Source organism: Vanrija pseudolonga, chromosome 4 (genome assembly GCF_020906515.1).
Source record: "Vanrija pseudolonga chromosome 4, complete sequence".
Lineage (NCBI taxonomy): Eukaryota > Fungi > Basidiomycota > Tremellomycetes > Trichosporonales > Trichosporonaceae > Vanrija > Vanrija pseudolonga.
This window is the reverse complement of record NC_085852.1, coordinates 2634707-2662545: the sequence shown is the minus strand read 5'-3', so window position 1 is coordinate 2662545 and position 27839 is coordinate 2634707. Positions and strand designations below refer to the sequence as shown.

Sequence of the window (27839 nt, the reverse complement as noted above, 5' to 3'; positions counted from 1 at the left end):
TATTTCATGAACACTCTGCCCCCTAGGCGATGGTGAGGGCCGTGAGGGTCAAAGTGTTGTCGCGCGCAACAGATCCATAGGGTAAAGGGGGGTCACAAGAGGCCATAGCCCAAACGCCACACATTTCCCCTCTCACATCGTCCGTGCTCACATTATGGAGACTCCACATTGTCGATGCCACTCCTGTTGTCGATCGATATCTTGAGAGACAACAATGCTTGTTCTTCATTACAATGCCACTACAACTTGGTTCTATCCAAACGCCCGCAACTTCTCCTCCTCGACGTACTCATCGGCACGTGGCACGCGCCCCGTCTTCTTCTCATTCTCGGCGTCCATGGCATCCTCAAGAAGATGCCGCTGTCCTCGCGAGAAGTATTGAGCTGGTTGGCGCCGGCCTACTGTCGCTGCTGTCACAAGGCAGTGGCGCACACCCTGGAAGATCAGCACGCGCATAACTGATTCAACTTACCGATCCTGGCACCTCGAACATGGCGTCAACGAGGATCTCTTCAAGCACACCACGAAGGCCTCGCGCACCGCCACCCCGATCCAGGCCTTCCTGCGCAATGGCTTCGAGGGCGCGGTGAGTAAAGTGTAGCTCTGATCCGTAGGCCCTGAACAGAGCCTTGTATTGCTTGATCAAGGCGTTTCGGGGCTCGGTCAGAATGCGAATGAGATCCGCATTGGCGAGCGGATGGAGCACTGAAAGCACGGGCAATCGGCCGAGGAACTCTGGGATCAAGCCGTAATCTTTCAAGTCCGTCGTCGATGCCTTTAGAGTGTCCCTGACAGTGGGGGCAGCTAGCGGAGCGCCAAACCCGATCGACTATGGATCATCAGCGCCAGCACTCCAGAGAGCGAACTCCAACTCACGCCCTTGCCCAAACGCTTGGAGATGATGGCGTCCAAGCCCACAAACGCGCCGGAGAGGATGAAGAGGATGTTGCTCGTGTCCACCACAAAGGTGTCACCCTTGTTGGCACCGCCGCCTGAGCCAGGGTAGCCTGGGAGGCCTTCCCGAACGCCCTTCTTTCCCGGGGCGTTGCCAAAGGTTCGCCCCATCGGGTTGTTCGGATCCCATTCCCAAGTGCTTGCCTCGGGCTTGGTGCCAGGCGAAACGCTGCCCGCTGCAGGGGGAGCAGTAGTGCTGGGAGGGGACCCCGCCTGATTCTGTCCTGAAGAAATCGGGGGCGCCTTGGCGGACAGAGTCACAGTCGTTCCTTCGAGGATACGCAGGAGGGCTTGCTGCACTCCTTCGCCGCCGACATCACGCCCACCACCCCATGTTCCGAACTCGTTACCGCCACGTCGTGCGAGCTTGTCTACCTCATCAATGTGAACGATGCCGACCCTTTGAGGTCAGCGGAATAGACGACTGAGGTACTTACTCCGCACGCGACACGTCGTAGTCGGCGGCTTGCAGGAGACGCAGGATACAGCTCTCGACATCTTCTCCAACGTCTTTCACTTCAGCGGTCATTATTCAAATGTCACTTACATCCTGCTTGGGTGTACGTTGTCGCGTCGCAGGAGCTACCTGTCAGCGCGTTGCCTCAGTAAAGTCACTCACACAAACGGCACGTCCAAGGCGCGGGCAAGGGTCTTGGCCATCAGTGTCTTCCCGGTGCCGGTTGGGCCACTATCGCCGTCAGCTCTGGTCCCACCAGGAAGCGTCCAACTCACACCACGAGAACATTGCTCTTCTCAACGACAATATCGTCTTCAAGGGTCTTGGGATTAATGGCCTCCTCGAGCTCTGCCTGGCGCCGAGCCCGAGCCTCGTTTTCTATCCGACGCGCCTCACGCTTATCCTCCTCGTCCTTCTTCTTCCGAGATGGCGATTCACGCTCTGGAGACGACCGAGACCCCTTTGTGCGAGTGGCTGGGGCGTCAGACTCGCCTCGTCGCCCTAGCTTGCCAAGCAGCGACGGACGTCGTGAAGAGAAGTACCCGTCTCCGCGGGCTGGTACGTGAGCGTTCAGTCGAGATTAGGAGGACATACCCCACTTTTCCTCGCGCGACAAGGCTTCGTGCGTAAGGGTTGGATCTGAGCCGTCCTCGGCGCCTGTTACGCGCGTCGAGTCGCGTACTGGGTTGCTGGTTTCAAAGTCCGCCTCGAAGTTTGGTGGCTGATCCCAGTCCACAACGTCATTCTTTGGGGCATCCTCCCGTTCGGATGAGCGTGGAGACTCGGGCTCGTTCCGACCTGCTAGCAGGGGTGCAATACGGCGATAGTGGTTGAACACGCTGGGGAGATGTCAGCGTACGTGACCAGGAGCTCGGCTTGCACTTACGCGACGGACAGGACCTTCTTGGCAGCTTCTTGACCGATTACATATTGAGACAGGTGGTTGTATAGCTGTGAACTGGGTCAGTGTCGAGTCCCATCTGGCCTGATAGCCCACTCACATCCCTGGGGGACCTCGTAGGCAATGTGGAGCTGTGCCGGACGTGTCGGAGATGGGGTATGAGACGAGAGGCGAGTCTTGCGTGTGTCATGGTTGATGCTGTGGGACGTAGACGGATCATGCTGATGGAGTGTATTGTACCAAGAGGATGGTACAAGCACTGCGTGATTGCGGGAAGGTCTGCCTGGGGTGGGTGGTTGAATGAGTCGATGTGATTGTTGCCGAGCGAGTCGTGTCCGATCCGAGTGGAGGTATAGACAGCCACCACTGGCATCCATCATCACAGACACGCGCGCGCCTTCCCCGCATCCCCACCCAAAGCCCCTTCAATATCTGATCCCGCACACCGGGTGGCAACCGCCGATAAAGGTGACCGTGGGAAAGCTGTATCACGTGACTATCTGACCCTCAAGTCCGCCCGCCCGTGTCGCGCCGCTGGCCGCCGCCCGCCCCTGCCACCCACCGCACCCAGCGCGCTGATTGCTTTGGTTGCTTGCCATTGCGTCCGGCGACGCTCACTCACCTCGTCCATCCTTTTGCCATTTCGTCTTCATCCTTCATCAACATCCCCCCCACTCATACACCAAGCGACAATCGCACGAATTGTGCTTGACCCCGCTCCTCTCCGCGCACACTCGCACCCACCTACACCCCCTTATCACCCATCACCGGGCTCTGAAACACGATCCCGCGCAAACCCACGACCGCCACAGCGTCAGCGACAATCTTTTTGCCCATCCACCTCACCCCGCTGACGGCAAGCTCGCGGCCCTCTAGTTCAGCTCACTCGACAACCCCTGCAACCCTCTTGTCACCATGTCGACCATGCTCACCGACCAGAACAAGGTCCAGCCCATGGATGTCACCGACCTGAGCGACCCTAACAGATCCAGCCGAAGAGTGGCATAGTGAGTCCCCTTTGTCCCGACACCTTTTTGTGGCAAACGCTTCGTCTTCCCAGTGCTGACATGCCTTCCAGCTACTATGACCGTACGTTCATGGCCCATCCACCTTTCAGAGGTGTCTTTATGCGCGCATGCAGCTGACGATGGGCAGACGATGTTGGAAACTACCATTTCTTCCTGGGACACCCAATGAAACCCCACCGCATCCGCATGACGCACAACCTCGTGTCCAACTATGGCCTCTGTGACGAGGTCGAGGAAGACGCTCCAGAGGCGGGTGGCGAAGGCTCAAGGGCCCTCAACGACATTGCGTCCGGAATGGATGCGGAGATGAAGGATGCGGTCCAGTGGGAGAAGCGCATTGCTCATGGACCAAGGGGCAAGCACATGCAGGTCTTCGTACGTGCCAAGCGTCAATCCAAGCTCTAGCGCTGACAAGTATCACAGCGTCCGCGTCGGGCCAACAAGACAGACATGACGCGCTTCCACACGGACGAGTACATTGATCTGCTGGAGGCTGTCACACCCGAGACGGCCGAGGCCATGACCGGTGGCGGAATCAGATGTGCGTCTTCGCTTTGTTGTTTGGCGCTGACAATCAAGGTCTTACTGGCGAGGATTGCCCGGCCTTCGAGGGTGTCTTCGAGTTCTGCACGATCTCTGCGGGCGGCTCCCTCGGGGCTGCGGAGAAGCTCAACTCTGGCAGTGCAGACATTGCAGTGAACTGGGCTGGAGGCCTTCACCACGCCAAGAAGTCCGAGGCCAGTGGTTTCTGCTACGTCAATGACATGTGAGTGGATAGACATTCCGTCCACGTGCTGACTCTGTCAAGTGTTCTCGGCATTCTGGAGCTCCTGCGCATCCACCCTCGTGTGCTGTACATTGATGTCGATGTCCACCATGGCGACGGTGTTGAGGAGGCATTCTACACGACGGACCGCGTCATGACCGCCTCCTTCCACCGCTTCGGTGAATTCTTCCCCGGAACGGGTGATGTCCGCGTGAGTCGCTGCCATGGTCGCAGAAGAATCGCCTGCTGACACTCATCTAGGACACGGGCATCAAGCGCGGCAAGGGGTACGCTGTGAATGTGCCTCTGCGTGACGGCATCACAGATGCGACCTACCACACCATCTTCAAGCCGGTTATCAAAGAAATTATCGACCGCTTCCAGCCTGGAGCCATTGTCCTTCAGATGGGAGCCGATTCGCTCTCCGGCGACAAGCTCGGTGGTTTCAACATGACTCTGAATGGTGAGCACATACGGAGAGTGCAAGATCTAACCATTCTCAGGTCACTCAGAGTGTGCGAGCTTTGTGAGGAGCTTCAACATCCCCGTCTTGATGGTGGGCGGTGGTGGCTACACAATGTACGTGGTAGTGCCATTCCATCGACTAACCTTGCAGTAAGAACGTCGCCAAAGCGTGGACCAAGGAGACCGCCATCATGTGCGGCGTTGATCTTCCAGAGGACCTGCCTTACAACCGATAGTGAGTATGCCGAGTTGCACGGCCTGACCCTATCCAGCATGGAGTACTTTGGCCCACGTTACAAGTTGGAGGTGCTCCCGACCAACGTGGACGACCACAACCCACCAGAATACGTCGAGGCTTTGAGGAAGGCCATTTTCGAGAACCTCAAGCAGATCCCTCACGCCCCAGGAGTGCAGATGCGCGAGGTTCCCGGCAAGCCGCTCTCTCGAGCTCTGGGCATCAGCAAGGATGACGACGATGACCCGGACAATGAGCTTGATAATCGTATCAAGAGTGAGTCGTGCCCTTCCGAGCTCATGGCTAACAACATCAGAGCTCTTCCGCGCGCGTCAGAACGGCATGGATGTCGACTCGGAGTCCGAGTCTGACTCGGACACGGCTGCCTTTGCCCGCCCCAACCGTGCACGCCGCCAAGGTGGTCTGTCGCTTCGGCCCAACCCTCGCCCGCGTGTCAACGGCTTCCCTTCGTCCAAGCGCCAGCCTTCATCATCTCCGGACGAGGACGACGAGAACCACCGAAGAAAGCGTTCCTTCTTCGCGTCGCGTGCGGGTGACGGTGTCTGGGATCCTACTGTCCTTCTCAACGGGGGCCAGCCACCGGCTGAGAAGCTGATCAACGGTGCCAAGCCCAAGCTGTTTGGAGGTATTCCTGAGACTTGGAATGTTGGCCGCACGAGCCGCGCTGGTAGCCCCATGAGCGTTATCTAGGCTCGCATAGAGGTTTGTAGAGTAGTCATCATAGCACGGCGTGAGCGTGGGCCCTTGAGCATGTATTTGGTCTGTATTTTGCGATGGGCTGGACTGCAGGCATTGTAGGAGTTTGCTCAGTCTGACTGACGATGTGGAGGACGAAAGCCGATCAACCGGCCAGGCACGGGTTTGTTCCACTCGCCACCCAACAAGGTGACAACTCAACTCACACTCAAAAGAGGACAACCCCCATCATCCCATTCTCACACTTCCTCTCATCCCAACCGACATCATGTCACAACAAACATGTCGAGACTGGGTCTCAACTGGGTGAGCAGATCAGACGATCGTTTTTGCTGCTCGCTAACCCAGCCTCCTAGCCACTGCCGCTTTGGTAACAACTGCAGGTTTTACCACCCCCCTCGTGAGTTTGCCTCGTCTTTGGCTCTTGCTGACAGTGACAGGAAACCAACAAGGCGGACAGCAGTCCGGCCGCGGATTCTCCTCATCCAATGCCACCCCTCTAGGCAACCGCATGGGAGCCGCTGCGTCAAAATACCAGTTCAAGTGAGTGTTTACCGCGCGATGGAACATCACTCACCCCTCCAGCGATGAGACTGTTCGACTCGAGCTTGGTCCAGAGCGCCCGCAGTGGACCCTCTCTTCATTCGGAGCAGCAAAATACGAGCCCAACGTCCTCCTTGGTCCCGACGTGTCGTTTGAGGAGCTGCGCTGGAAGAGTGTCCAGGCGTTGAAGAACGGCACGGGGGCGCAGTACACCCAGGAGGAGACGCAGCTCGTCGGCCAGGCAACGACAACACTCGACAATGCCCTTAGGAACCTCTCTCAGACGGTGCGCACTGCCGAGAAGCTCCACGACGCGCGATACCCGACCGGTGATGTGGGCAACGACCGTCCTCCCGAGTTCAGCGAGGCCGCAGTGCTCGCGCAGGGTTCGGCGTCGGGCGGAGCGAGCGGATCGGGGTCTGCCTTTGGGCAGTCGACTTTCGGCTCTGGCGGCGGTGGCGGCGCGTTTGGCAAGCCTGCCACATCGGGCGGTGCGTTTGGCCAGAGCGGCTTTGGGCAGACGGCCAAGCCCTCCGCCTTTGGCGGCTCTGCGACGACACCAGCGGCAGGAAGCGCTTTTGGCTCGAGTGCGTTTGGGCAGAAGCCCGCCGCGGGCGCGTTTGGCTCCAGTGCGTTCGGGCAGAAGCCGGCTACCGTTGGGAGCGCGTTCGGATCCAGCGCGTTTGGACAGAGTAGCACGGCAGCTAGCGGCGGCGCCTTCGGACAGAATGCCACCTCGAGCGGCGGTGCGTTTGGCCAGAATGCCACTGCTGGAGGGAGCGCGTTCGGCCAGAATGCAAGTGCTGGCGGAAGCGCGTTCGGCACCAGTTCGTTCGGTGCCAAGCCTGCAGGCGGAGCGTTCGGCTCGACGCCTGCGACGTCAAGCGGATCAGCCTTTGGGCAGTCTGCCTTTGGCCAGACCCCGCCGGCGTCCGGGTCCGCATTTGGCCAGTCGAGCTTTGGCAAGCCCGCGGCGTCGGGCTCCGCGTTCGGCTCGTCGGCCTTTGGCCAGCCAGCTGGTGACAACAAGCCGTCTGCGTTCGGCCAGCCTGCGACGGGCTCGGCGTTTGGGTCGACGCCGGCGGCAGCGACGACGACGCCGGCAGCTGGATCCGCGTTTGGGCAGTCTGCGTTCGGCCAGCCTGCTGCGGGAGCGGGCGGCAGCGCGTTCGGCACGAGTGCCTTCGGCAAGCCTGCGGCCAGCGGGTCCGCGTTCGGCGCGTTCTCTGGCCAGGGTTCCACGACGTCGGCGCCGACGAGCGCGTTCGGCTCGACGCCGCCCGCGGGCCAGAGTGCATTCGGCACACCGAGCGCTCCCGCCGCGACCAGTGCTTTCGGAACGACCAGTGCTCCCACCAGTGCGTTCGGAACGACCAGCACCCCTGGGGCCAGCGCATTCGGCACGACCAACAACGCTGCGGCTCCCAGCGCGTTTGGCACCACGACAGCCGCCACCACCAGCGCCTTCGGCACGACCAGCACCCCATCCACTGGCGCCTTTGGCAGCACCCCGGCTACCACCAGCGCGTTCGGTACCACCAGCAACCCCGTCAGCGCGTTCGGCACCAAGCCCGCCACTACCACAAGTGCCTTTGGCACCTCCAGCACCTCCACCAACCCATTTGGAGGAGCATCGACACCTGCTGCCCCGTCCAATCCATTCGGCACCAAGCCTTCCGCTGCCGCCGGCTCGGCCTTTGGTGCTACCGGCGCCTTTGGTGCGACCCCTACTGGCCAGTCAGCGTTTAGCGGTAACGCATTTGGCTCGTCTTCATCTCGCGGCTTCGGCCAGCCGGCGGCCCCCAACTTTGGCCCCGATGTCTCCGTCCCCGATGGGTGGTCGTATGACGACCCCTGGAGCTGGACGCTGCCGACGGCAGAGGGCAATGCAGAGGGTGACAAGCTCACTGACGAGGTCGTCGCGGCCTTCAAATCGGACGTGTTCCAGTTCGACAACGTGCCCCTCCTGCCACCACCGACCGCGCTCCGCGCATAGTTGGGCAAATAGTAGTGCAATTTGCAGAGCACATCTTCATAGACAGCATGTATAGCATTGCCCGTATCCCAGCTTGCGTGGCAGCTGCAAGACATAGGTGCATGCCATTCTGACCTTGTCGTCACGAATCATAAGCTATTAATTTATCGGTCAGACCGCTCGTTACTTGCTGAATCCGCCAGTCGAGCCAAATCCACCAGAGCCACGGACAGTGGCGTCTAGGTCCTGCGAGTGTCAGTACTAGCGACGGTCCGAGACGATCCGCAACTCACGTCAACCTGGAGGATAGGTGCGAGGTGGACCTTTTCGAGGATAAGCTGAGCGATGCGGTCGCCACGAGCGACCTTGAAGTCGTCGGCGCCGAGGTTGAAGAGGATGACCTTGACGGGTCCTCGGTAGTCGGCGTCGATCACGCCGGCACCGACATCAATCGAGTGCTTGGCGGCGAGGCCGGAGCGAGGAGCAACTCGTCCGTACGTGCCCTCGGGCACAGCAATCGAGATCTGCAGGTCGATGAGTGCCTTGCCCCGCGAGGGAACGGTGGCGTCCTCGGCCGAGTACAAGTCGTAGCCTGCAGCAAGGGGCGAGCCGCGCGTTGGGAGGGTGCCCTTGTCCGAGAGGAGCTTCACGAGCAGGGTTTCGGGGGTCTGGGGTGTTAGGTTGTGTCTTGGCTACAAAGAGCAAGCTACTCACAGCTGAGGCAGGCGTGCCGTTGGCAGGAGCCGGCGTGGCGGCTCCAGACCACTTGGCAACGGAGGAGGCAGCGACGGCGCCGGCGCCAGCGCCAGCAACAGCCGCAACCGTAGCCGCAGCAGCCACCTTGGGCTCGTCGTCCTCGCTGTCGTCGGGCTGCGCAATCTCGAGGCTCTTGGCCTCCTCCTTGGGGGGCTCCGATGCACGAGACACGGCAGCAGGAGGGGGAGTAGCCGCCTTGGGAGGAGTAGGCGCAGGCGTGGGCTCCTTGGGCGTCTCGGGCTCGGCCTTGGGAGCGGCCTTGGGCTCCTCCTTCGGGGCAGGGGAAGGCGAGGGAGAGGGAGCAGCGGCAGGCGTGGCAGCCTTGGAAGCGGCAGCACGGATGGGCGTGTTGTTCACCGACGTGGCCTGCGTCTCGAGGTCGACGACCTTGGGGCGAGCAGTCTTGCCTGACAGCCACTCGGCGGCAGTAAGAGCGGGCTCGATCGAGTTGGCAGGAGGGAAGATGCTGCAGGGTTAGCGGAATCAACGCCGGGCCGACTCACTCAGCCTGGAATGCCTCGGCCTTGCGGGGAACAATGAAGCTGAGGGGCTCGACACCGTTGTTGGCGAGCTTGTACGCGCGAGCAATCTCGTTCTGGTTGACCTCGAGGGAGCGACGGGGGATGAATCCGATGCCACGCTCTGGCTGGTCAGCTTCGGCCCAACAAAGTACCACTCACGAGGCTCGGAAGTCTTGTACTCGTTGAGGAAGTGGAACTGGTCGCCCTCAAACTCGTAGTAGCGGATGTTGCCGTCTCTAATCAAGGGTCAGTACGTGGCACTCGACAACTCGACCCACCCCTTGCCTGAAAGGAAGAGCACATCGTTGCCCTCGGCGAAGAATGGAATGATGATGCCGCTGCAATGTCAGCAATCGTTTTACACACAAACGCCGCAACCCACGCGCTCGAGTCGAGGCTAATGGTCTCGAGGTTGGTGAGACCAGTCGTGTCCCAGAGGCTGAGCTGGCGGTCCGACATTCTGCTGAACTGTGGAGGCGTCAGCTGGAACGGTGAGCTAAACTCACTCCAGTCGTGGCGATGCGGTCACGGTCACCGAGCCAAACCACACGCGAGCCCTTGATACCGCCGTGGCCGTCGGTGACACGGACAGCCTCGGTGCCGGCACGGGGGTCGAAGAGGCGGAGCTTGCGGTCACGGCAGGTCGTGGCGAGGGTGGTGCCGACGGCGTTCCACGCGATGCTCTGGATCGAGTCGCCGTGGCCGGTGAGCTGGATGATGGGCGCGTCCTGGTTGCTCTTAATGTCCCAGACGCGGACGAGGTGGTCGCCCGACGCCGACGTGAGGAGGCTCTCCGCGGCGGGGTGGAAGATGACCTGGCCGACCTTGCGGCCGCCAGCGTTCAGCTTGCCGACCGGCGCAATGTCGGACGGCGCCCAGCCGTCGTCTCCCCAGCCCTCGAAGATCGAGTCCTCGATGTTCCACAGGAAGACTGGGCATCAGCACGAGCGAGGGGCTGCAACTCACTCTTGCCATCCTCTCCGCCGGAAACGACAAAGTTGTCGTCGAATGGCGACCAGGCGGTGTCGAGGCTGGGTCGTTAGCACAGGTGCGTTACGCTCTCGAGCGCGCATCATTCCGTGCTGTTACGGCGGGCGGGCCTCTCGAGCTGCCCCCACGCCGAGCCAACACTCACACCGGCGCAGTGTGCCCACGCGCAAGGGGAAGGATGTCCGGGAGCTTGGTCGGGAAGCCGTCCTGCGGAGGGGGCGTGAAGGGCGAGAAGGATGGGAGGACAGCAAAGGCCTGGCGGGGTCAGTGGGCTGTGATAAGGTGCACAGATGATACTCACACCACCACCCGAGACCTGCCAGTTGACGGCGATGTATTTCTGTGATAGCTATCAGCACACGACCGCTCCGCTCGAGCAAGGGGAGGGTGGGGGCGCCGCAGCGTCTTCGGAACGCGCTCCGACCCCTCCACTCCCCGACGCATCCACTCACGCCGCTGGCAGTGACGAGATCAGTGTCCCATGCGCTGCCGCTGATCTTGGCGTTCTCGTAGTTGACCTTGGAGCGGTTGCCGAAGACGTGGCGGTATTTGGACTGCGAGTGTCAGAGGGAGGCGCGCGCGCAGAGGCAGATAGGTACGCACCGGGCGCACGAATCGGGACATCGGGGGCCAGGACGGAGGAGGTAGAGGTGCTGAAGAGGTGTTGGAGGGAGGGGAGGGATGGAGAGGTTGGGCGAGATTGTCAGAGGTGGATGTGCTGCTGGAAGTGTGTTTGTCGTCTCCCCGTCGCGGTGCCGACATTGCATTCATTGCGATGCAATCACCAATTCCAGCACCACCACCCAGCGCGCGTCATCGACCACCGTGGGAAAAATACAAAGGGTCGCGTCCCTTCTTGAGTAACGACGACGACGACGACGATTGCCTTGGCGCGACAGACAGAATATGCATGCATGTGTGTTATGCCAGAGACATCTCCTTGGGCGTGTACAGGAGGCCGGGACGTACAAGAACCTCGGCCAAGTATTAGGTTGTAGTACAATCAACTGACAAGCCGCTGGGGATCACCTCCTAAGTAATAGTGATAATCTCGCCCTTGGCGTCACGAAGAACAACCAGGTCGCACGGGATAGTCTCGCCTGTGTCCATGTATGTGAGGCAGGTTTGGTCCAACGGGTCCACCCTAGAGAAGGTCTCAGCATGTGTCTCGAGACCGGGCGGGCGATTCAAACTCACTTGATGTTCATACGTTCCAACCAGGTGCGGCCGAGCACCACGTCAAAGTGCTGCTCCTCGGACAGCATCGCAGGGTGGTATGCTGTCCGTGATCCGACAGTGATCGGGACGCTGCCGAGCATCTGAAGCCCAGAGTATCCGGCGTGTCCTGGTTGTTGCTACGACGTCAGAAACGATCGACCCCAGGTCTCCTCACCTTCCGAGGGATCATCCCGTGTCGCGTAGCAAAGGCGCGAGAAATATACACGCCCTTGTGGCCCTGCTTCAGAAGCATGCGGACTGTGCAATGGTCAGCAAGGCCATGACGCCACCCGTGCAAACCAACCATTCTCAACAGGCCCAACCTTGCCCACGACCGTTCGAACTCCGTTGTTGGCGTGGAACTGCGCAGTCAGCATCGTATCAGCGCTTTGGGCCCACCTCTTCAAACTGCCGTCTCTTCACATCGCCCAGCGGCTCGGCATCGTCGTCGCCCCACTTGCTCCGGCGCGACCTGGTGCTGCGTCCAGAGCGGACAGACTTTGTCCTGAACTTTTCAGAGTTTGGGACCGCGAGGTAGTTGGCCGCAGTGAGGGGATCCAATGTCCGGACATAACGCTCTCCGTTCACAGATCCCGCGACTGAGGAGCCCGCATGGGATCCCAGACGGCTAGGCACTCGTTCTCCGTGGTCTGAAGGAGCACCACGCGATCTGGACGACTTGGCGAGTGTGCGAGCCTGTAAGGCGCTGGCGGACGAGTACGCGGGCGGAGACCAAGCCCCCTGCTGAGACTTGGAGGGAGGAGCAGGCTCAGAGACTTGGATGCTGGGCTGGTGGTGGTTCCCGTTCAGCCTCGATCCCGCAGGTGGCAGAATGTGCAAGGTGATACTGGGAACGGGAGGCTTCTCGGACTGAAAGCGCGCCGTCACGATCTCCAGGTCGTCATCTGTAGAGTCAGCATGCGCAACCCGAGCAGGCGAGGTTTGACTGATGCGCACCATCTTCAAGAGCCCAGCGATCGCCCTCAAACTCGTAGACGATGCCGGCTCCATCGTGCTTGGCCTGAACTGCCTCGGCCTCCTCTGGGGTAAGGCGAGCCTTGGTGAGGATCCTATCAATGAGCTGCGTGCAGTTCTCGCCATCTGTGAGACCTGTCAGCTGGGTTCATGGCCGTGGACAGTGCGCGCGCGGTGTGCAGGGGTAAAAAAGCCGAGGCCGAGGAGTCGTCGTCCCAGACGCGTCCCGTTGTCACGTACCCTTGGCGGCAAGAGCAAAAGTCTTGTGTGGTGCGTGTACGTTGTATATGAACATTGTTGTGTGTCGATGTGCAGTGTATGCTGATGTACGAGTAAAGTGTGAGGGACAAGAGGTTGTTGAAGGATGGATGGAGTGGATCAAAAGTGTGTAGTGGGGTAGGTGTCGCGGGGTCCAAGGCCGAGCGACAAGCAAGGGATGGATGGAGGAGGAAGATGAAATGACGACGATGAGATGAGCACAAAGCCCAATGGTAGGCAAAGTTTGTAATGACCACTTCAGGTAATTAGAAGCTTCCAAAGTTGGCATTAGGCGGCGCCCGCAGCAAGGAGACCGAACCGCGCGGAGAGTGGAAACTACTCCACCATGACGTCGTTGCACGTGGTCATGGCGGAAGCAAATCATTCTCACTCACGGCCAACACGGACAGCACTTCAGGCTCTCGCTTTTCGGGCTTGACGCCAACAAAGCCTGTTGCCATTGACCCGACGATTTTGGTCATCACTGGCGTCGCTGGGCGATTCCCATCACCCTGTGAGCGGAGGGAGGCCTGCACATTAGTCCTCCAGCCACAATTATTAGGTAGCCGCTGAATCAGAGCAAAGGGTGACGGCTACTGCAACAGTGCGTGCCGCACGGCCACTTATACAGCACGGTTTCATGCACTCAAGTCATGCGACAAGCCGTTGACCCGCAAGGCCCGGGCCGCCGTATGCCGACTGCCGCGTTTGACAAAGCATGAGATCAGGTGGAATGGTTTTAAAGCATGCCACCTACGTGGTCGATTGTGTGATGCACTCTATTCCAGTGATGCTGCATGAACTGTAACGGCGGCGGTGGCAGCGGGTCTAAGTAAGACTGCAAGTTGGACGTATGGGGAGAGCTACGATGGCAGGATGACGTATTGGCATAGTTAGCCGAATCTTGCTCGCGGCTAGTGGCCCAAGGATGCCCCAGCAAGCAGTCATGTGCATCACACTCGCACGCTACGCAGCAGCAACAGGCCGTCGCCAGCCAGGCCAGCCAGCCAGCAGCACGCCGCACACTGAGCACGCTTGACCCGACCCGACGACCCACTCGCTGACACCATCAATCCACCGGCCCAGTCATTCCTTGTCCAGGCCCGCCGCCCTCCACGGTCATCCACCAGCAGTCGCCCTTGCCCCCCACCAGTCACAGACGCTTTAAATCAACCCATCCCCGGTAACGTGGGCTCTCTCATCTCCCACTCTCTCCTTCCACCTCCCCCACCCTACCACATACCTACCACTTCAATACATAACAACAATGGCTCCAAAGGCTGCCCCCAAGCCCAAGTCTTACGAGGAGGACCGTGATGCCACTGGCCAGTCCTCCATCTACACCGCTAGCAACGGTGCCCCCGCCCCCCACCCGTACGCCGCTCAGCGTGCCGGCCAGAACGGCGGTCTCCTCCTCCAGGACTTCCACCTGATCGACCTCCTCGCCCACTTTGACCGTGAGCGCATCCCCGAGCGTGTCGTCCACGCCAAGGGCTCTGGCGCCCACGGCATCTGGGAGGCCACCGAGGGCCTCGAGGACCTCTCGGTCGCCGCTCTCTTCAAGAAGGGCGCTACCTGCCCCGTCACTGCCCGCTTCTCGACCGTCGGTGGAGAGTCTGGCTCGAGCGACAACGCCCGTGACCCCCGTGGCTTTGCCATCAAGTTCCGCACCCCCGAGGGCAACTTCGACTTTGTCGGCAACAACACGCCCGTCTTCTTCCTCCGCGACCCCGCCAAGTTCCCTCACTTCATCCACACTCAGAAGCGTCACCCGGCTACCCACCTCGGCGGCGGCGACGATGCTACCTCGTTCTGGGACTACCTGAGCCAGAACCCCGAGTCTGTCCACCAGGTCATGGTGAGTGCCCATTTGTATTCGGCGGCTACTTGGTTGTGTGGAGGTGTGGGGTAGTGTCCTTGTTTCCCTGCCCAGCCGATTCGCTGGCGGTTGCACGGCCTTTTACCGCCATCTGCAGTCGCCAGCATGTCGCTTGTTCTGCTCGCTCCCCAAGAGGGAGAGCGCGGCTTTGCATGTCTGCAAGCTGTCTGCAAGCTGTCTGCAAGCTGTCTGCAAGCTGTCTGCTGCCTGAGTGCTGCGCAGTGCATTGGAAAAACGACGGCGCAGGGGTGGACAGAGCCCGCAGGACGGCCGTGACACTGCCGGCTTATCGCAGGCGAGGTTAGCGCGGCCTGGCGGATGACCCGAGAATCGGCTTCGCCGGGGCGTTCCCTCTCGCCAATTGCGAAGTCGTTGCTTCGCGATGCCATGGTCTGATTTACCCGCCGTTTGCGTTGATCTGGACGCCGAGGCGTGCTTGCAAGGCAGGGAGAGTGACTCTTCGTGCTTTTGGGACGCCTAGGCAAGGCTCGGACCAACTCCTCGGATTCCAGACCTCACTCTCCGTCCGTGCAATGACTAACTCGCCCAGATCCTCATGTCTGACCGCGGTATCCCTGACGGCTTCCGCCACATGCACGGTTACTACGGCCACACCATCAAGCTCATCAACAAGGACGGCAGCTGGGTCTACGCTCAGCTTCACGCCATCTCGAACCAGGGCATCAAGACCTTCACCAACGAGGAGGCTGCCACCAAGTCGCCCGACTATGGCCAGAAGGACCTCTACTACGCCATCGAGAACGGCGACTTCCCCTCGTGGACTATCAAGGTCCAGACCATGACCCCCGAGCAGGCCGTCGACGCCTGGAAGAACAAGGGCATCAACGTTCACGACCTCACCCACATCTGGCCCCACTCCGAGTACCCTCTCCGCACTGTCGGCAAGTTCACGCTCAACACCAACGCCAAGAACTACTTCGCCGAGGTCGAGCAGGCTGCCTTCTCGCCTTCGCACGTCGTTCCCGGTATCGAGCCCAGCGCCGACCCCGTCCTCCAGTCGCGTCTCTTCTCGTACCCCGACACCCACCGCCACCGTCTTGGCACCAACTACCACCAGCTTCCCGTCAACCAGCACCTTGTCGAGAACGCTGCCAACTTCCAGCGCGACGGCCCCCACGCCCTCTACAACCAGGGCGGCCGTGTCGGCTACCTTGCCTCGCACGACCCTGTCCAGTTTGCTCCCCCCAAGCAGGACATTGACAAGGTCCACGCGCCCTTCGTCGCTACTGCCGTTTCGTTCCTCTCGACCATCCGTCCGGAGGACTTCAACGCTCCCCGCAACCTCTGGAACAAGGTCTTCTCGGAGGGCGAGCGCGAGCGCTGGATCAAGACCGTCTCGGGCCACATGTCGACTGTCCAGGACAAGGAGATTATTCGTCGCCAGATTGCCATCTTCCGCCAGGTCGACAACGACATTGGCACCCGCCTCGAGAAGGCCACCGGTGTCAAGGGCTACGATGGCATCAAGGGCATGAAGTTCAACGGTGCCCACAACGGCATCAGCGCTACTGTTATCCCTGCCAACGGCGCTCCTCGCGCCGGTGGTGTCGGCGAGAACGGTGCCCCCCAGACTCGCCCCAAGCTGTAAGCTGGCAAGACTGAAAAGGAGCGATACGATTGAGCGAGTGATGCTGCGACCTGTTTGTAGTGATAGGCAGCCGAAGAATGCGAGAAGTTTCCTTATGACCATCACTGCTGCACTGCTCTCACTGCTGCACTGCTCTCATTTCTTCACTATGAGCCATCTATACTCTGTCTTTTGTTGGCATTGAAAACGCCCTGTTCTATTCCACCTCGGGCCCAATCTCCCGTACTTCGGACACAAACTTGCCCGCAAACTCGCGCATATCCGTAACGAGGTCGGTGCGATCCCAGTTTGTCCGCTGGCGCCAGATACGGTCGAGCAGAGCGGCACGAAGCTGTTCGAGCTGCTCGACGTTGAGGATCTCGGTGCCGTCACGAAGGAAGGCGCCGAGGCTCTGCAGGGCGTCGTTCGGGATGACGAGTGGTCCCAAGACTGGCTCGGGGGATGTAGGTGCTGTGGGGACGGCTGGTGCAGGGTGCGGAGTGGCCGAGCCGTTCCGTGAAAGCGCAGGAGCAGGGTCCGCAGTCGACACGTCTGGAGGAGCTTGAGCACTGCCGTTTCCGTTGGCAGCGGCCCCGGGGGTGCCCAGTGCCGGAGCAGGATCAACGCTGTCCACGTCCATGGCGTCGTCGCGGGGCCGCTTCTCTGCTGGACCTGCAGCACCCTCCTCGTCCTCACGAGCCCGCTTCAAGCCATTGGCTTCGGGTGCTGGTGCTGCGGTAGCATCGCCTGCTGCGCCTTCCAAGCCGGCAGTCGTAACGCCGCCTTCAGCCGCAGCCTTGTCGGCGGCCTCCTTATCGGCTGCTTCCTTATCGGCAGCCTCCTTGTCGGCGGCCTCCTTGGCAGCAGCTTCCTTGGCCTTTGCTCGCTCAGCTTTCCTCTCGCGCATGCGAACGGCGTAACGCTCAAACTCGGGGATCCACTTCTGGTCGAAGCTCTGGACGTGCATCCGGGCGTGGGCGACCATTTCTGAAACCCGGATCTGGCGGTCGGCTTCGCTCGTGTACTTTGCGTTCTCTTCGATGAGAGCAACGTCCGCCAAAAAGTCGTTTGGCGTAAAGTACTTGTGTCGGACGAGCTTGCGCTGAATCGTGTCAATGTCCATGTCGTGAGCCTGCCATGTTGTCACAGGAGTAGGGGTGGGGGCAGCGGTAGTCTCAGCGTCGACGTTGATGACGGCAGGTGGTGGGAGCATCTCCTGCGCCTGCGCAACGAGGGAGCCTTCGCCGCCGTCCACCGCAATCGGTTCAGCGGGGGCGGTGGCAGCCTCGACAACAATGGCAGCACCTTCGTCGCCGATCACAGGCTCCGCCTCAACCTGCGGAGGAGTCTTGGGCGGGTTCGCCGCCAGCTCAGCTTGCTGCGCCAAAACGGCGGCGTATTGGAAAGCATCTTCCTGTAGAGCGTCAGAGACAACAATGACGCCCTTCTTACCTTGACAAACGCAACCGGCCTCCTGTACTTCTTCATAAACTCGCTGACAAGCGACGAGAAGCTGACGAACAGCATGTTGCGCGCCGCGATATCACGCTCCGCTTCGCGAGCAACCTCTGCTTCGGTTGGCTGGCGTGGTGGAAGGGGTGGTGCAGGAGGCAAGACCTCAAGGACACGGCGCTTGCGTGGCACACCGTCAGGGAAATCGGTCGGCGGCCTACTGGCTGCAGCGAGGATCTCGGCGAAGAATTCCTCGCGTTGCTCCGCCTTTGGCTCGCCAAGTTCCAGTCGGTTTTCGTCCCCGAAGCCGAACCACGCCCGCACATCCCGCGGCAAAGTCTCCAGTTCGCCATCGACGATGGCCAGCAGGAGGATCGGGTCTGATGGCGGGATGCCGTCCAAGAGTGCCCGGGCTGTGGACCTGGTCGTCTCCGACACTGTGTACGACCACTGTGCCAAAGAGGGGATGAAAATGATGCTTGGCTGGTGGCGCTTCGCCTCCACGAATAATTGAACGATTGCAGCCTCTGGTGTTCTCGTAGAGTCGCTCATCAGAGTCGCAAGGTCCAGGGACTGGACGTGGAAACCCTCGAGGTGGTGCAAGATGGCTGGGCCGAGGTATGTCTGCCCAGAACCCGGTTTCCCGTACACCAACAAGCGTGGACGGTAGGTCCTGAGCTTGTCGAGCGACTGGAGCATCATTTCCTTCTCGAACGTGTCCCCATCTTCGTCCTCATACTCTGCCTCCTCGAGCGCAGTGCGCTTCTTGCCCGGCGGGATGGCGCGGTCGACAGCTGCCTTGAGCGCTTCAAGCTGCTTGGACAACAATGGAACCAGCTGAGTTGGCAGCTGGATCGCGGCAGATGACGCCGATCGAGCAGACGAAGGGACAATCTTCTTGACAGCGAGCATGAAGTCCTTGGGCTGAACGTGAACCGAGCCGGGCTGAACTTGCAACCGGTCTGTCGTCTTGTAGATTTGCGGGTAACGACGTTGGATGGCGTTGAGGGCCGCTTCAGTGCAAAGAGCGCGTAGATCGGAACCACCATAGCCCTTGGTGATGGTCGACAGAGTGTCCACCATGGGGTCGGGCAGTGCGGGCTCCCAGTTTCGAGTGTTGATGCGGATAATCTGCTTTCGAGCATCACGGTTAGGAAGCGGGAAGTAGAACTCGCGATCAAAGCGACCAGGACGGCGAAGAGCAGGGTCCACGGCGTCAGGGCGGTTGGTCGCCCCGATAACGATGACTTGTCCTCGGCCATCCATACCGTCCATTAGGGCGAGCAGAGTCGACACAAGACTGGCGTGGATTTGATCTTGCTTGCTGCTTCGCACAGGGGCAAGGCCATCAATCTCGTCAAAGAAGATGATGCTTGGCTGCGAGGCGCGAGCTTCCTCGAAGAGCATGCGGAGCTGGCGCTCTGCCTCACCAACCCACTTTGAAAGTACGTCGGCGCCCTTTCGCATGAAGAAGGCTGCGTGTGAGCACAGAAGTATGACGCTAACTCACCAATCTTTGTGTTGCCATTGGAACATGACGCTGCGAGCGCACGAGCGAGGAGGGTCTTGCCTGTGCCCGGAGGTCCGTGGAACAAGACACCACGAGGAGGGGTGATGTTGAACTGCTGGAAAAGCTCTGGGTAGAGCAACGGCAGAGCGACCATCTCCTTGAGCTGGTTGATGTGATCGTCCAAGCCGCCGACACGGTCGAACGTGACATTGATGTCAACCCCCAGAGGGTCGGCATCGGCCATTGAAGACTTGGGGTTGACGCGTCCAAAGTTGGGAACGTCTGTTGGTCCAGGCACACCTCCAGGTCCGGCTGCGCGACCACCACCGCCTAGAGCTGATGGTCCGGCTGCCGCATTGGCCATCGGTTGCAGGTTGTCGTCCGAGTCTGACGAGTCGGGGTCGCCCATTGCTCGTGCAAAGTCTTTGCCCTTCATGCTCCAGGGGAAGGGCTTTGAGCCCAAGGCTCCGAAAGCGCCACCAGCTAATCCTGGGGCACGGCCGCGGCCACGGGGACCTGATGCAGCAGCGATCGCCTTGTTCATGATATCAGCGGCAGCAATCTCCGCCGAGATATCCATTGGTGGGAGCTCGTAGTTTGGTCGCGAGTCGCGCTTTCGCAGGTTGCGCCTCGCACCATACTCTTCATCCGAGTCGGGGTCCGCACGGCGCCCTCGCGTGTTGCGAGTCGAACGCGTCGCGACGGATGCGCGCGTCCGGCGGCGCTGTGGTGTGGCGCTGGCGATGCTGTCATCATCCTCCTCGTCTTCATAGTCGTCGATAGGATCGGGGCTGGGCGATGGCGAATCCTGGTCGCTTTCCTCTGGGGCAAACGATTCGGCGTCGGCCGACGAATGGCGAGTACGTGCTTGGCTTGGGGGCAAAGCAGAGTCGTCTTCTTGTTGCACCGGTTCAGCTTCAGGGATCGCCGGCTCATCATGGCCTCCATTGGCATTCGGAACGAAATCCTCCTCGTCCTCGTCTGGATCGACGACACGCTTCCTTCTCGGACGCCCTGCCGGAACCTCCTGGATCACCGGGCTGGTATCCATCATTTTGTCTTCAAAGTCGCCGTCGTCAGCGTACTGGTCCGAACGGGTAGCTCGAGTCGAACGACGGCCCACAGTCGCGGAGGAACGGCGACTTGGCTTGGCGTCGAAATCATCGCCGTCCTCGTCCTCTTCCTCGTACTCGTCCTCCTCGTCATCCTCCGCATAGCTCTTCTTGGCAGCAGCGCGGCTGGAGCGTTGAGGACGACCAGAAGTGCTCGGCTCAGGCTCCCTCTTGATGGCCGTGGCCGATGCGCGGCGGCTGCGAGGAGCCATGTCTGGATCCGAGTTTGTTGTCACAGAACCACGAGGAGGGAGGCGGAGGGTGATTTTCGGGGGAGGTTTTGTTGGTGACACTGTAGCTTTCGGTTCACTTGGAACCGGAGCGGGTGGCGGTGTCGGAGTTGCGACCGGTAGCGGAGACGCGCCGGTGAGGTGAGGGGGGAGAGCCTGGAGCTGCTGCTGCTGGTGCTGTTGCTGCTGCTGCTGTTGCTGCTGCTGCTGGTGCTGTGGGTGTTGCGGAGGGTTGACCCAGACTGGAGAACCAACGCCACCGAGAGCCGACGTCTGGGCGTAAGGTGACGACGAGTTTTGATGCAGCGGGTAACCTTGCGGCGACGGTGTCGGGGCTGGGAGCGGTGTGGTGGATGGATCAAAGGATGGGTGGTGAGCGACGAACGCGTGCTGATCAGAGCTGTGTGCGCCGTGTGGACCAAGATCGGGCGGACCGTCGGGACCGAGCTGTGGTGGGTAAGGATAGTACGAGGGCTGCGGTTGTGGCAGACCGATGCCAAAGTCGTTGGGTGGCGGTTGCTGGATGTAGGGAGCGGATGGGTACGCGTGCGAGGGGTAGGATGGGTAAGACTGGTGTGGAGGTGGTGGTGGTTGCTGGTAATAGCCGTGCTGGGGAGGTCCTGGTGGGAGATGGTGTTGTGGGAGCGGCTGTTGCTCGTAGTATGGGTGTGGGTGGTGCACTGGGTAAGTTTGATTGTGCTGTTGCTGATCGTCGGGTGGATAACCCGGGTTGGATGGCATTAGAGCACCATCGAGGCGACGACGACGGCGACGACTACTGAGGCGAGAGGCAAGACTTGGGCGCAACGAGTGGTGGGCGTCGTCTTCTGGGGGCGGTGCGAACAAGCTATTGGAATGCCGACAAGATCAAGGTGGGTATTGTCCTCGTCGACACGACGTTGTTATTGTTGTTGTCGATGCTTGAAGGGTCCCAACAAAGGGAGGGGGGATGGATGGGGGGATGGGGTCGGTGGGTGGGATGCAAAGTGCTGCCTGTGTGTGTGTGTTGCGACGGACGACTGCGACTTTGAATAGCAGCGACGCGTCTCACCCAACGCCGGGAAATTTAGGCACGCACATAGGCATTCCACTTTAATTGCAAGCCTATTGCTAGGTTAATGACGTCTTGTCATGACTGACAGTTACAACCCAAGTCGTTGCAGTTGTCAACCCTGGTGTGTATGCATGAGAGCCACCCTCAGAGAGGGGACAATGAGATGGAGAAGAGTTGTGCTAGTACATAATGTTGGGTTTTATCTCACTTTTATCGATGACAATTTGCCGAGAGTAGTTGTTGCCAGGTTGGGGGATGAACAGCATTATCATTGACATTGTAATCAGAGGCAATGCCATTAGCAAAAGTGACAATGGATGACCAACTGATTAGTACAAGCTTGCTGCCGTCAGGTGTTCAGTTTGCCACCCAGGGTAAACCGCCACCCGCCGACAATGACATCGCTCTGACCCGGCCGAACAAACCACCGGCCACCAACGCGACCACGACCAGAGCAACCAGTGTTACCACCATCCTACTACTTCCAACTCGTTGGATTCTCACTCCGTCTCACTTATAAACTCGCTCTCTCTCATTGTCTCGAATCGCCTCCTGTCACGTCCAAAGTCCTCCTGTGGCCAACGAACCTCCCCCACCGCTGTACGCGTACATTGTACCCCTCCCTCTAGTTCCCAACCTAAGCCGGATCCAATCTCACCGCCATTGCCCTCTGGACGCGTGCGACAACCTTTCCCATTCATGTCCACCAGCGACAGGGATGGTGACGATCGTCCACCACCGCCTTCCAACAGCAACTCTATCCCTGCACCCCTCCCACCACCACGCGTGTCATCCCCGCTTGCTCCCCGCCGCCACCGATCAGGCGCGTCGGCGACCTCTATAGCGACCTTTCCACTTCAACAACCTCAACAACCTTCAGGCACATCGTCTTCGATAAGAGTCGTCCACACCCCACCCACACGTCCCCTTTCAAGGATGTCTGATGTCTTCAATCCCACCGACGCCCTCGACGATAGGTGGTGGGACGTCGACGATGTCGACCGCCAGGAGCATCTCTCAGAAATCTTCAGCACGTTCATTCCGGCGGCCTTGCGACAATCAGGCGATGTGACGGAAGCGGCGACAGCAGGGTCTTCGTCGACGCTGCCATCTGCCGCGCCAGCAGAACGCTCGGCACCGCCGCAGCAATCGCAGGCGACTCTCACATTTGACCAGCTCCTCGGCGCTGTCCCACGTCCACCGCGCCCCTTGCCCGAGCCTCGTTCGTTCTCTTCGTCATCTCGCAACACATCTCACCTGGGACCTGTGTCATTCCGCCCGTCCGCTCTCGGCATGAGCTTTCCCAACAATCGGATTGACAGCGGCGCCGCAGGTAGCTCGTCCATCACAGTTGCCGACCAGCCCCACCCCTGGACCGCGCCTCTGGAAACAGCACGGTTGGCAGGATACACTGGGGACACGGTAACAAGAGAGACATTCCGAGGTGTGAATGACTACGAAACCCTTTCACGCCTGTCGGCGCGGTCTAGGGCTGCAACTGCAGAGACCGCACGGCAACGCTGGAACGAGACTCGTGATCGCGAGCGGCTGTCGGATGCGCAACGGCAACACCTACGCGACCTGGTGGCGCCGACACCCCCAGGTATTTACAGTGCCCGTACCCGAACCATTCTGTCAATGGTGTCTCGGGCTCGCCCAAGCACCGGCGACACGACACCCGGCATTGGCTCTTCAGCTCAGCAATTGTACGGGTCGCGAAACAGCAACGAGAGAATGGCGACCACAATGCTGCGACGTCGTCGAACCGAGACGGACCGTTCCACCGAGCAGACTACCACAACACGAATCACGTATGGCTTCGATCCCATCGACATCGACGGTGCCACAAATCACATCTGGGATCAGCTTGGTGACCCAGACGCAGATTCGGACGACGACGATGCGGCCTCCGCCCAAGGGTGGGGCATTTTCCGAGAGGGTGAACCGGTCCCTTCGACGCGCGATGCGGATGACAGCCTCAGCATACTGCCCACGGCTCTCGATGACATCAGTCTGGACGGCTGGGGAGGTAACGCTGAAGGGGGTGCCACGCTGTCGCGTGGACGATTCAACCGCCGACGCCAAAGCGTTCTGCGTTCAGCAGACGAGTCGGATGACTTTGCCATCGACTTTACACCCCGCATTCGCCCATCGTCGTACGCGCCCACCAACATTGACAACGTTGGAGAGCCTGTGGTCGTCGGAGGGACCAACACGATCAGCACTCTCGGCAGGCGTCGTCGCTCTGGAGGCGCTGTCATGGAGGCAACCAAACCGGATGAGCGCCAAGACGTCCCGGCTATGGCAAAACGTCGCCGAAAGGACTTGCCAGATGCAGCGCCGGCACGCCCAACATATCTTTCATTCACGGCTTTGCCATTATCAGCGGTGCTGCCTAACGAGTTTGTCACTCCCCCTCGCCACTCCAAACTGGAGTTGAGCACCAGAGATACTGGTGATCTGCCCAATCGGCCAGTCGTCACATTTGCACCAAAGCACAAGGGCGATAACGGTGATGACGACGCATGCTCGATTCTTACGACACGGCCCATCCCGTCCGGCATCGGTGTTCACTACTACGAGGTCGAGGTGCTATCTCTCGGCAAGGTCGCAAACCTCACTGTTGGCTGGATGACACGAAACGTGCAGCTGAGCCGATTGGTGGGATGGGACCAGGGTTCTTGGGGGTGGCATGGTGATGACGGCAAGACGTTTGAAGGTGCAGGCACTGGGACCGACTTTAGCCCTGCTTGGAGTTGTGAGTTTGTCTAGGAGGGCTGCGCTGACTTGTACAGTGGGGGATATTCTCGGTTGCGGGGTCGACTACACCACTGGACGAGCCTTCTTCACCAGGAATGGCGAACTACTCGGCCATGCGTTCTCCAAGATGCCACAAGAGCTGTACCCAGCTGTCGGCATGCGGGCGGCAACTGAAAGCCTGGCAATCAACTTTACGGGCCCGTTCAAGTACGATATTGAGTCCCATGTCGCTGCCATCAGCGCCAAGGTTCGCGACTCTGCGATCGCTCGACCTCGAATGCGTTTCTCGTCCTTTCCCTATGGAAAGGTTCCTCGACTAGCCGAGTTGGCTAGTGAGGAGCCGCAGAGTGTTAACACTCTGCCTGCAGATGCCGCGGCCAAGAGCGCCATCTCTCGGTTTCCAGCTGGATCCCCGCTGAACGACTCTGCGGACCGCGCAGCGGCTGCCTTTGTCTTCGACTACCTCAGGACCCAGGGCCATGACCACGTGCTCTCCCTCCTTGCGTCGTCGATGGCAGAGCGTGGGATGATAAAGCCGCGTGAGCCGACCTCGCCAGCAGCATCACCGATGGATGCAGAGGATGTCATCACCTCGACAAAGGACGACTTTTCATCTGCGGCCGCGGCCGTCCTCGCCGCGACGACTGCGATTGCTGGATCTGGCGCAATCCCTTGGTCTCTCCTGGAGAGCCTTGATCCGGAGCTTGTGCCAAAGCGCGAGAGCCGCCTGGCAATCCTTGACTTTGCTGCCCTCGCTGCACGTGCAGGGAGCACTGCGGCTGCTTCGGCATCCCCCGAGATCGACATGGACGTTGACGATTCCGAGTCGGCGCAAATTGACACGGACATGGACCACGACCTCAACGACTTGGATGTCCAGGTTCTTTCCCTGGGCCAAGACCTCCGAAGGCGGTCCCAGGCCGAGCATTGGCCCGAGGCCGATGCGCGCCTCCTCGAGCACGCCGCAACCCTTCTCATTGGACCGTCGGCTCTTGCCTCTGAAGTGATCCAGGCAGCTCGTGCCGAGGAGGCGGAGAAGATTAAGCAGAGGCTTCGAGGTGGGTATTTGACTGTGGACTAGAGCTAACATCATCAGCTACCCTTGGCCTCAAGAGCCGCTCGAAACTCGAGACGGCCATCACTCAGATGAGTCTCGTCACCGAGGCGCTAGGAGCGGCCGGCGATGGAAGTGCAACCTTTGTCTCGGTGGACTCTGTCATCAAGCCACAAGTCACTCAAAAGTCGAGTCCCACCCCAATCAACACCGAATAGCCAGCCACTTTGACTGTGCACTCGCATTCCACAGACCAACTTTGTTGTACTTATTCTTTCGCCACACCATGTATCTGTGCAATGTTGTTTGTTGGCCCAGAACATATGACATAACACTACTTCTTACTTAAAACGGGACAACATGGGACTCTGCTGGGGGGTTCATGGGCACTAGGATACTGGGACACGACAACTAGGATACTGGGACGCGACAACGGAAGGCTTGCACGGCTACTTCTTCTTCTTGCTGCCGCCGTACTGAGCTTGCTGGCGGCCGGGTGGGTTGGGAGGAGGCGCGTTGGCGCCTTGCCTCTCTTGAAGGCGGCCTAACTGGTTGCTATTCAGCACGGAACCCATGTACATTGACTTACCCTGCGTTCGGGAATAACGTTGGATCTGGCGTTTGACCGCGCCTGTTTGGAGGCAGGTCGCTTGGAGTCACGTTCAGACGCGCCACTTTTGGTTGAGCTGCCATTGAAGACGGCCTCGTCCATGTCCTTCTCCCTCTCATCCTCGTCGTCGTCGTCGTCCTCGCCATCATCGACTGCCGAGATCGGACGCTTGCTGCTGTTGCGGAGGGCAACGGGAGTGTCGATGGTAGACTGCGGTTGGCACAGATTACAGCAGAGAGACCTACCTCCTCGATGCCATCAGCATCAGACAGGCTGGAGGATGGGGACAGGGAACGATCGGTGTCCTTCATCACTGACATTGCCTGTGCGTGTTAGTTTTGACCAGCAGTATACCACCCACGTCGACTTGGGGCAGCCGTACATTGGCCTTTAGCTTCTTGTTCTCGTTCTCGAGCTTCACGGTTAGCACCACCGACTAGACGGAGAGTCGTACCTCGCGGATCTTGTTGTCTGGAGGACGTCAGCGGCGGCGATGAGACATACATACCCTTGTTGCGAGCTTCCGCCCGAAGAGGCTCTGCACATCAGCAAGATAGGCTGCATCGAAACGTACGCTCGACAGCAGTTTGGAACTCTGTGGAGTCAGCGTGTACCGCACTTTGGCGCTAACCTCGGTCATCCTCTGTCTGTTTGGTGATCAGTGGCCGCGGCACAAGGGGTGAACGTACCAACTGAGCCTTCTGCAATCGGTGCAACGCGGTGGTGGATGGTGCCTTCAGGTCTTCAGCGTGTTGTGCTGAGCTCCGCTCTCACCTTTTCCTGTGCAGAGGTTAGTCAAGAACAAGCACGTAGCCCACAAACCCACCTTGCGTGCTTCCTGAAGCTGGAGCTTGAGGTCATTGACCTCAGCCTGGTGGGCAATTGCCTGTGTACTGTGTGAGCCCTTAACTCCGAGTCGATACGTACGAGCATTTCATTTTCCTCAGTCTTTTTCGTGAGATCATTCTGGCAAGTGGCTTCGCGTGCCTCGCAAATGTTGAGAAGAGCAGTGAGATGCTTCATGTGTGCGTCTTTGTCGTCAATTCGTTGCCTATAGTCCGTAATCTGTGATGTTAGTCCCATCAGCCACATCTTCATACCTTGTTCTGAAGCTCCTTCACTCCAGAGCTTCCGTTGGCGATCTGCTTCTGCTCAGACAACTGCAACTTGGTGCCCTCAAGCTCCGTCTCTGCGGCAGTCAACTGGTCCTGGGCATGTTCAGCAAAGTGACGCAGCCTTTCTTACCTTTGCCTTGGACAATTGAGTCTGGAGGATGGCGACTTCCTTCTCAAGCTTAGAAACCTGCTGAAGCTGCTGATTCTTCTGTGCGACTTCGGCCTTCAACTCTTTGATGGATTGCTGTTTTCCGTCAGGTCTGTATCACGTAGCCCCACTTACGCTTCGCTCGTTTGCCAGAGCCTCTGCGACCTTCTGTTCTTGCTTTGTCTGAGTGATCGTGTCTTTGAGAGTCTTCGAGTCAGCGTGGCGGTGATGTTAGCGCGCACCTGAATCTCCTTCTGATAGGCTTCAATCCTTCCCTCAGTCTGCTTCTTCTCGACTCGCATAGCCTCAATCTCGGATTCGAGTTGGGCTTGAATGCTTTCACCACCAGCTTGTGCAACTGTGGCTGCCTCTCGCAGCTTAATATCGTTAGCCTTGGCCTCGGCACCTTTGGCCTGGAGCTTGTCCTTGAGTTCGGTGACCTCCTTCTTGAGTGCCGCGTTTGTCGTCTGGAGTCTGTTTGGGAGTCAGCGAGTCCTATTTCTTGTAACCCACGTGTTAATCTCTTGGGCAGATGTCATTAACGCATTGCTATGGCGGGTTGCAAGGT

The 27839-nt window shown here is 59.6% G+C and overlaps 8 protein-coding genes across 9 annotated transcripts; 4 read left to right on the top strand and 4 right to left on the bottom strand.

Annotated features, from left to right (window-relative positions):
* Positions 1-216: 216 nt before the first annotated feature.
* Positions 217-2622, bottom strand: clpX (ATP-dependent Clp protease ATP-binding subunit ClpX). The gene is made up of 10 exons (XM_062772874.1): positions 2413-2622; positions 2298-2362; positions 2006-2250; positions 1687-1966; positions 1574-1642; positions 1502-1536; positions 1392-1464; positions 877-1354; positions 473-829; positions 217-435 (listed from the first exon to the last, which is right to left on the bottom strand). The coding sequence occupies exons 1-10, from the start codon at positions 2530-2532 to the stop codon at positions 253-255; spliced, it is 1905 nt and encodes a 634-aa protein (XP_062628858.1). The 5' UTR covers positions 2533-2622; the 3' UTR covers positions 217-252.
* Positions 2623-2943: 321 nt separating this feature from the next.
* HDAC1_1 (Histone deacetylase 1) lies at positions 2944-5598 on the top strand. Of its 2 annotated transcripts, XM_062772872.1 has the most exons (12): positions 2944-3125; positions 3189-3319; positions 3391-3401; positions 3468-3715; positions 3764-3881; positions 3920-4106; positions 4149-4317; positions 4368-4569; positions 4610-4685; positions 4723-4806; positions 4844-5082; positions 5123-5598. In XM_062772872.1, exons 2-12 carry the CDS (start codon positions 3228-3230, stop codon positions 5515-5517), a joined length of 1821 nt encoding a protein of 606 aa, XP_062628856.1. In that variant the 5' UTR covers positions 2944-3125; positions 3189-3227; the 3' UTR covers positions 5518-5598. The 2 variants fall into 2 exon arrangements, with proteins under 2 accessions (XP_062628856.1, XP_062628857.1); XM_062772873.1 differs by having other exon boundaries at positions 2944-3319.
* Positions 5599-5791: 193 nt separating this feature from the next.
* Positions 5792-8062, top strand: AMO1 (Nucleoporin AMO1; the record flags this gene model as incomplete). The annotated part of the gene is made up of 4 exons (XM_062772871.1): positions 5792-5829; positions 5880-5923; positions 5964-6066; positions 6109-8062. The coding sequence occupies 4 exons, from the start codon at positions 5792-5794 to the stop codon at positions 8060-8062; spliced, it is 2139 nt and encodes a 712-aa protein (XP_062628855.1).
* A 162-nt stretch (positions 8063-8224) lies between these two features.
* crn1 (Coronin-like protein crn1) lies at positions 8225-11031 on the bottom strand (the record flags this gene model as incomplete). The annotated part of the gene is made up of 12 exons (XM_062772870.1): positions 10912-11031; positions 10761-10862; positions 10610-10648; positions 10454-10563; positions 10285-10349; positions 9825-10249; positions 9701-9786; positions 9597-9656; positions 9478-9554; positions 9301-9439; positions 8805-9263; positions 8225-8231 (listed from the first exon to the last, which is right to left on the bottom strand). Exons 1-12 carry the CDS (start codon positions 10930-10932, stop codon positions 8225-8227), a joined length of 1590 nt encoding a protein of 529 aa, XP_062628854.1. The 5' UTR covers positions 10933-11031.
* Positions 11032-11199: 168 nt separating this feature from the next.
* LOC62_04G006307 (uncharacterized protein) lies at positions 11200-12956 on the bottom strand. Its single transcript, XM_062772869.1, has 7 exons — positions 12742-12956; positions 12484-12627; positions 11926-12431; positions 11831-11888; positions 11702-11784; positions 11506-11663; positions 11200-11452 (listed from the first exon to the last, which is right to left on the bottom strand). The coding sequence occupies exons 1-7, from the start codon at positions 12794-12796 to the stop codon at positions 11341-11343; spliced, it is 1116 nt and encodes a 371-aa protein (XP_062628853.1). The 5' UTR covers positions 12797-12956; the 3' UTR covers positions 11200-11340.
* Positions 12957-13818: 862 nt separating this feature from the next.
* On the top strand, positions 13819-16345 carry POX9 (Peroxisomal catalase). The gene is made up of 2 exons (XM_062772868.1): positions 13819-14617; positions 15189-16345. Exons 1-2 carry the CDS (start codon positions 14027-14029, stop codon positions 16245-16247), a joined length of 1650 nt encoding a protein of 549 aa, XP_062628852.1. The 5' UTR covers positions 13819-14026; the 3' UTR covers positions 16248-16345.
* Positions 16346-16363: 18 nt separating this feature from the next.
* On the bottom strand, positions 16364-20959 carry SPAC31G5.19 (putative AAA domain-containing protein). The gene is made up of 3 exons (XM_062772867.1): positions 19189-20959; positions 17679-19153; positions 16364-17640 (listed from the first exon to the last, which is right to left on the bottom strand). Exons 1-3 carry the CDS (start codon positions 20510-20512, stop codon positions 16444-16446), a joined length of 3996 nt encoding a protein of 1331 aa, XP_062628851.1. The 5' UTR covers positions 20513-20959; the 3' UTR covers positions 16364-16443.
* A 1107-nt stretch (positions 20960-22066) lies between these two features.
* On the top strand, positions 22067-25703 carry RANBP10 (Ran-binding protein 10). The gene is made up of 3 exons (XM_062772866.1): positions 22067-24342; positions 24380-25402; positions 25441-25703. Exons 1-3 carry the CDS (start codon positions 22284-22286, stop codon positions 25614-25616), a joined length of 3258 nt encoding a protein of 1085 aa, XP_062628850.1. The 5' UTR covers positions 22067-22283; the 3' UTR covers positions 25617-25703.
* Positions 25704-27839: the final 2136 nt, after the last annotated feature.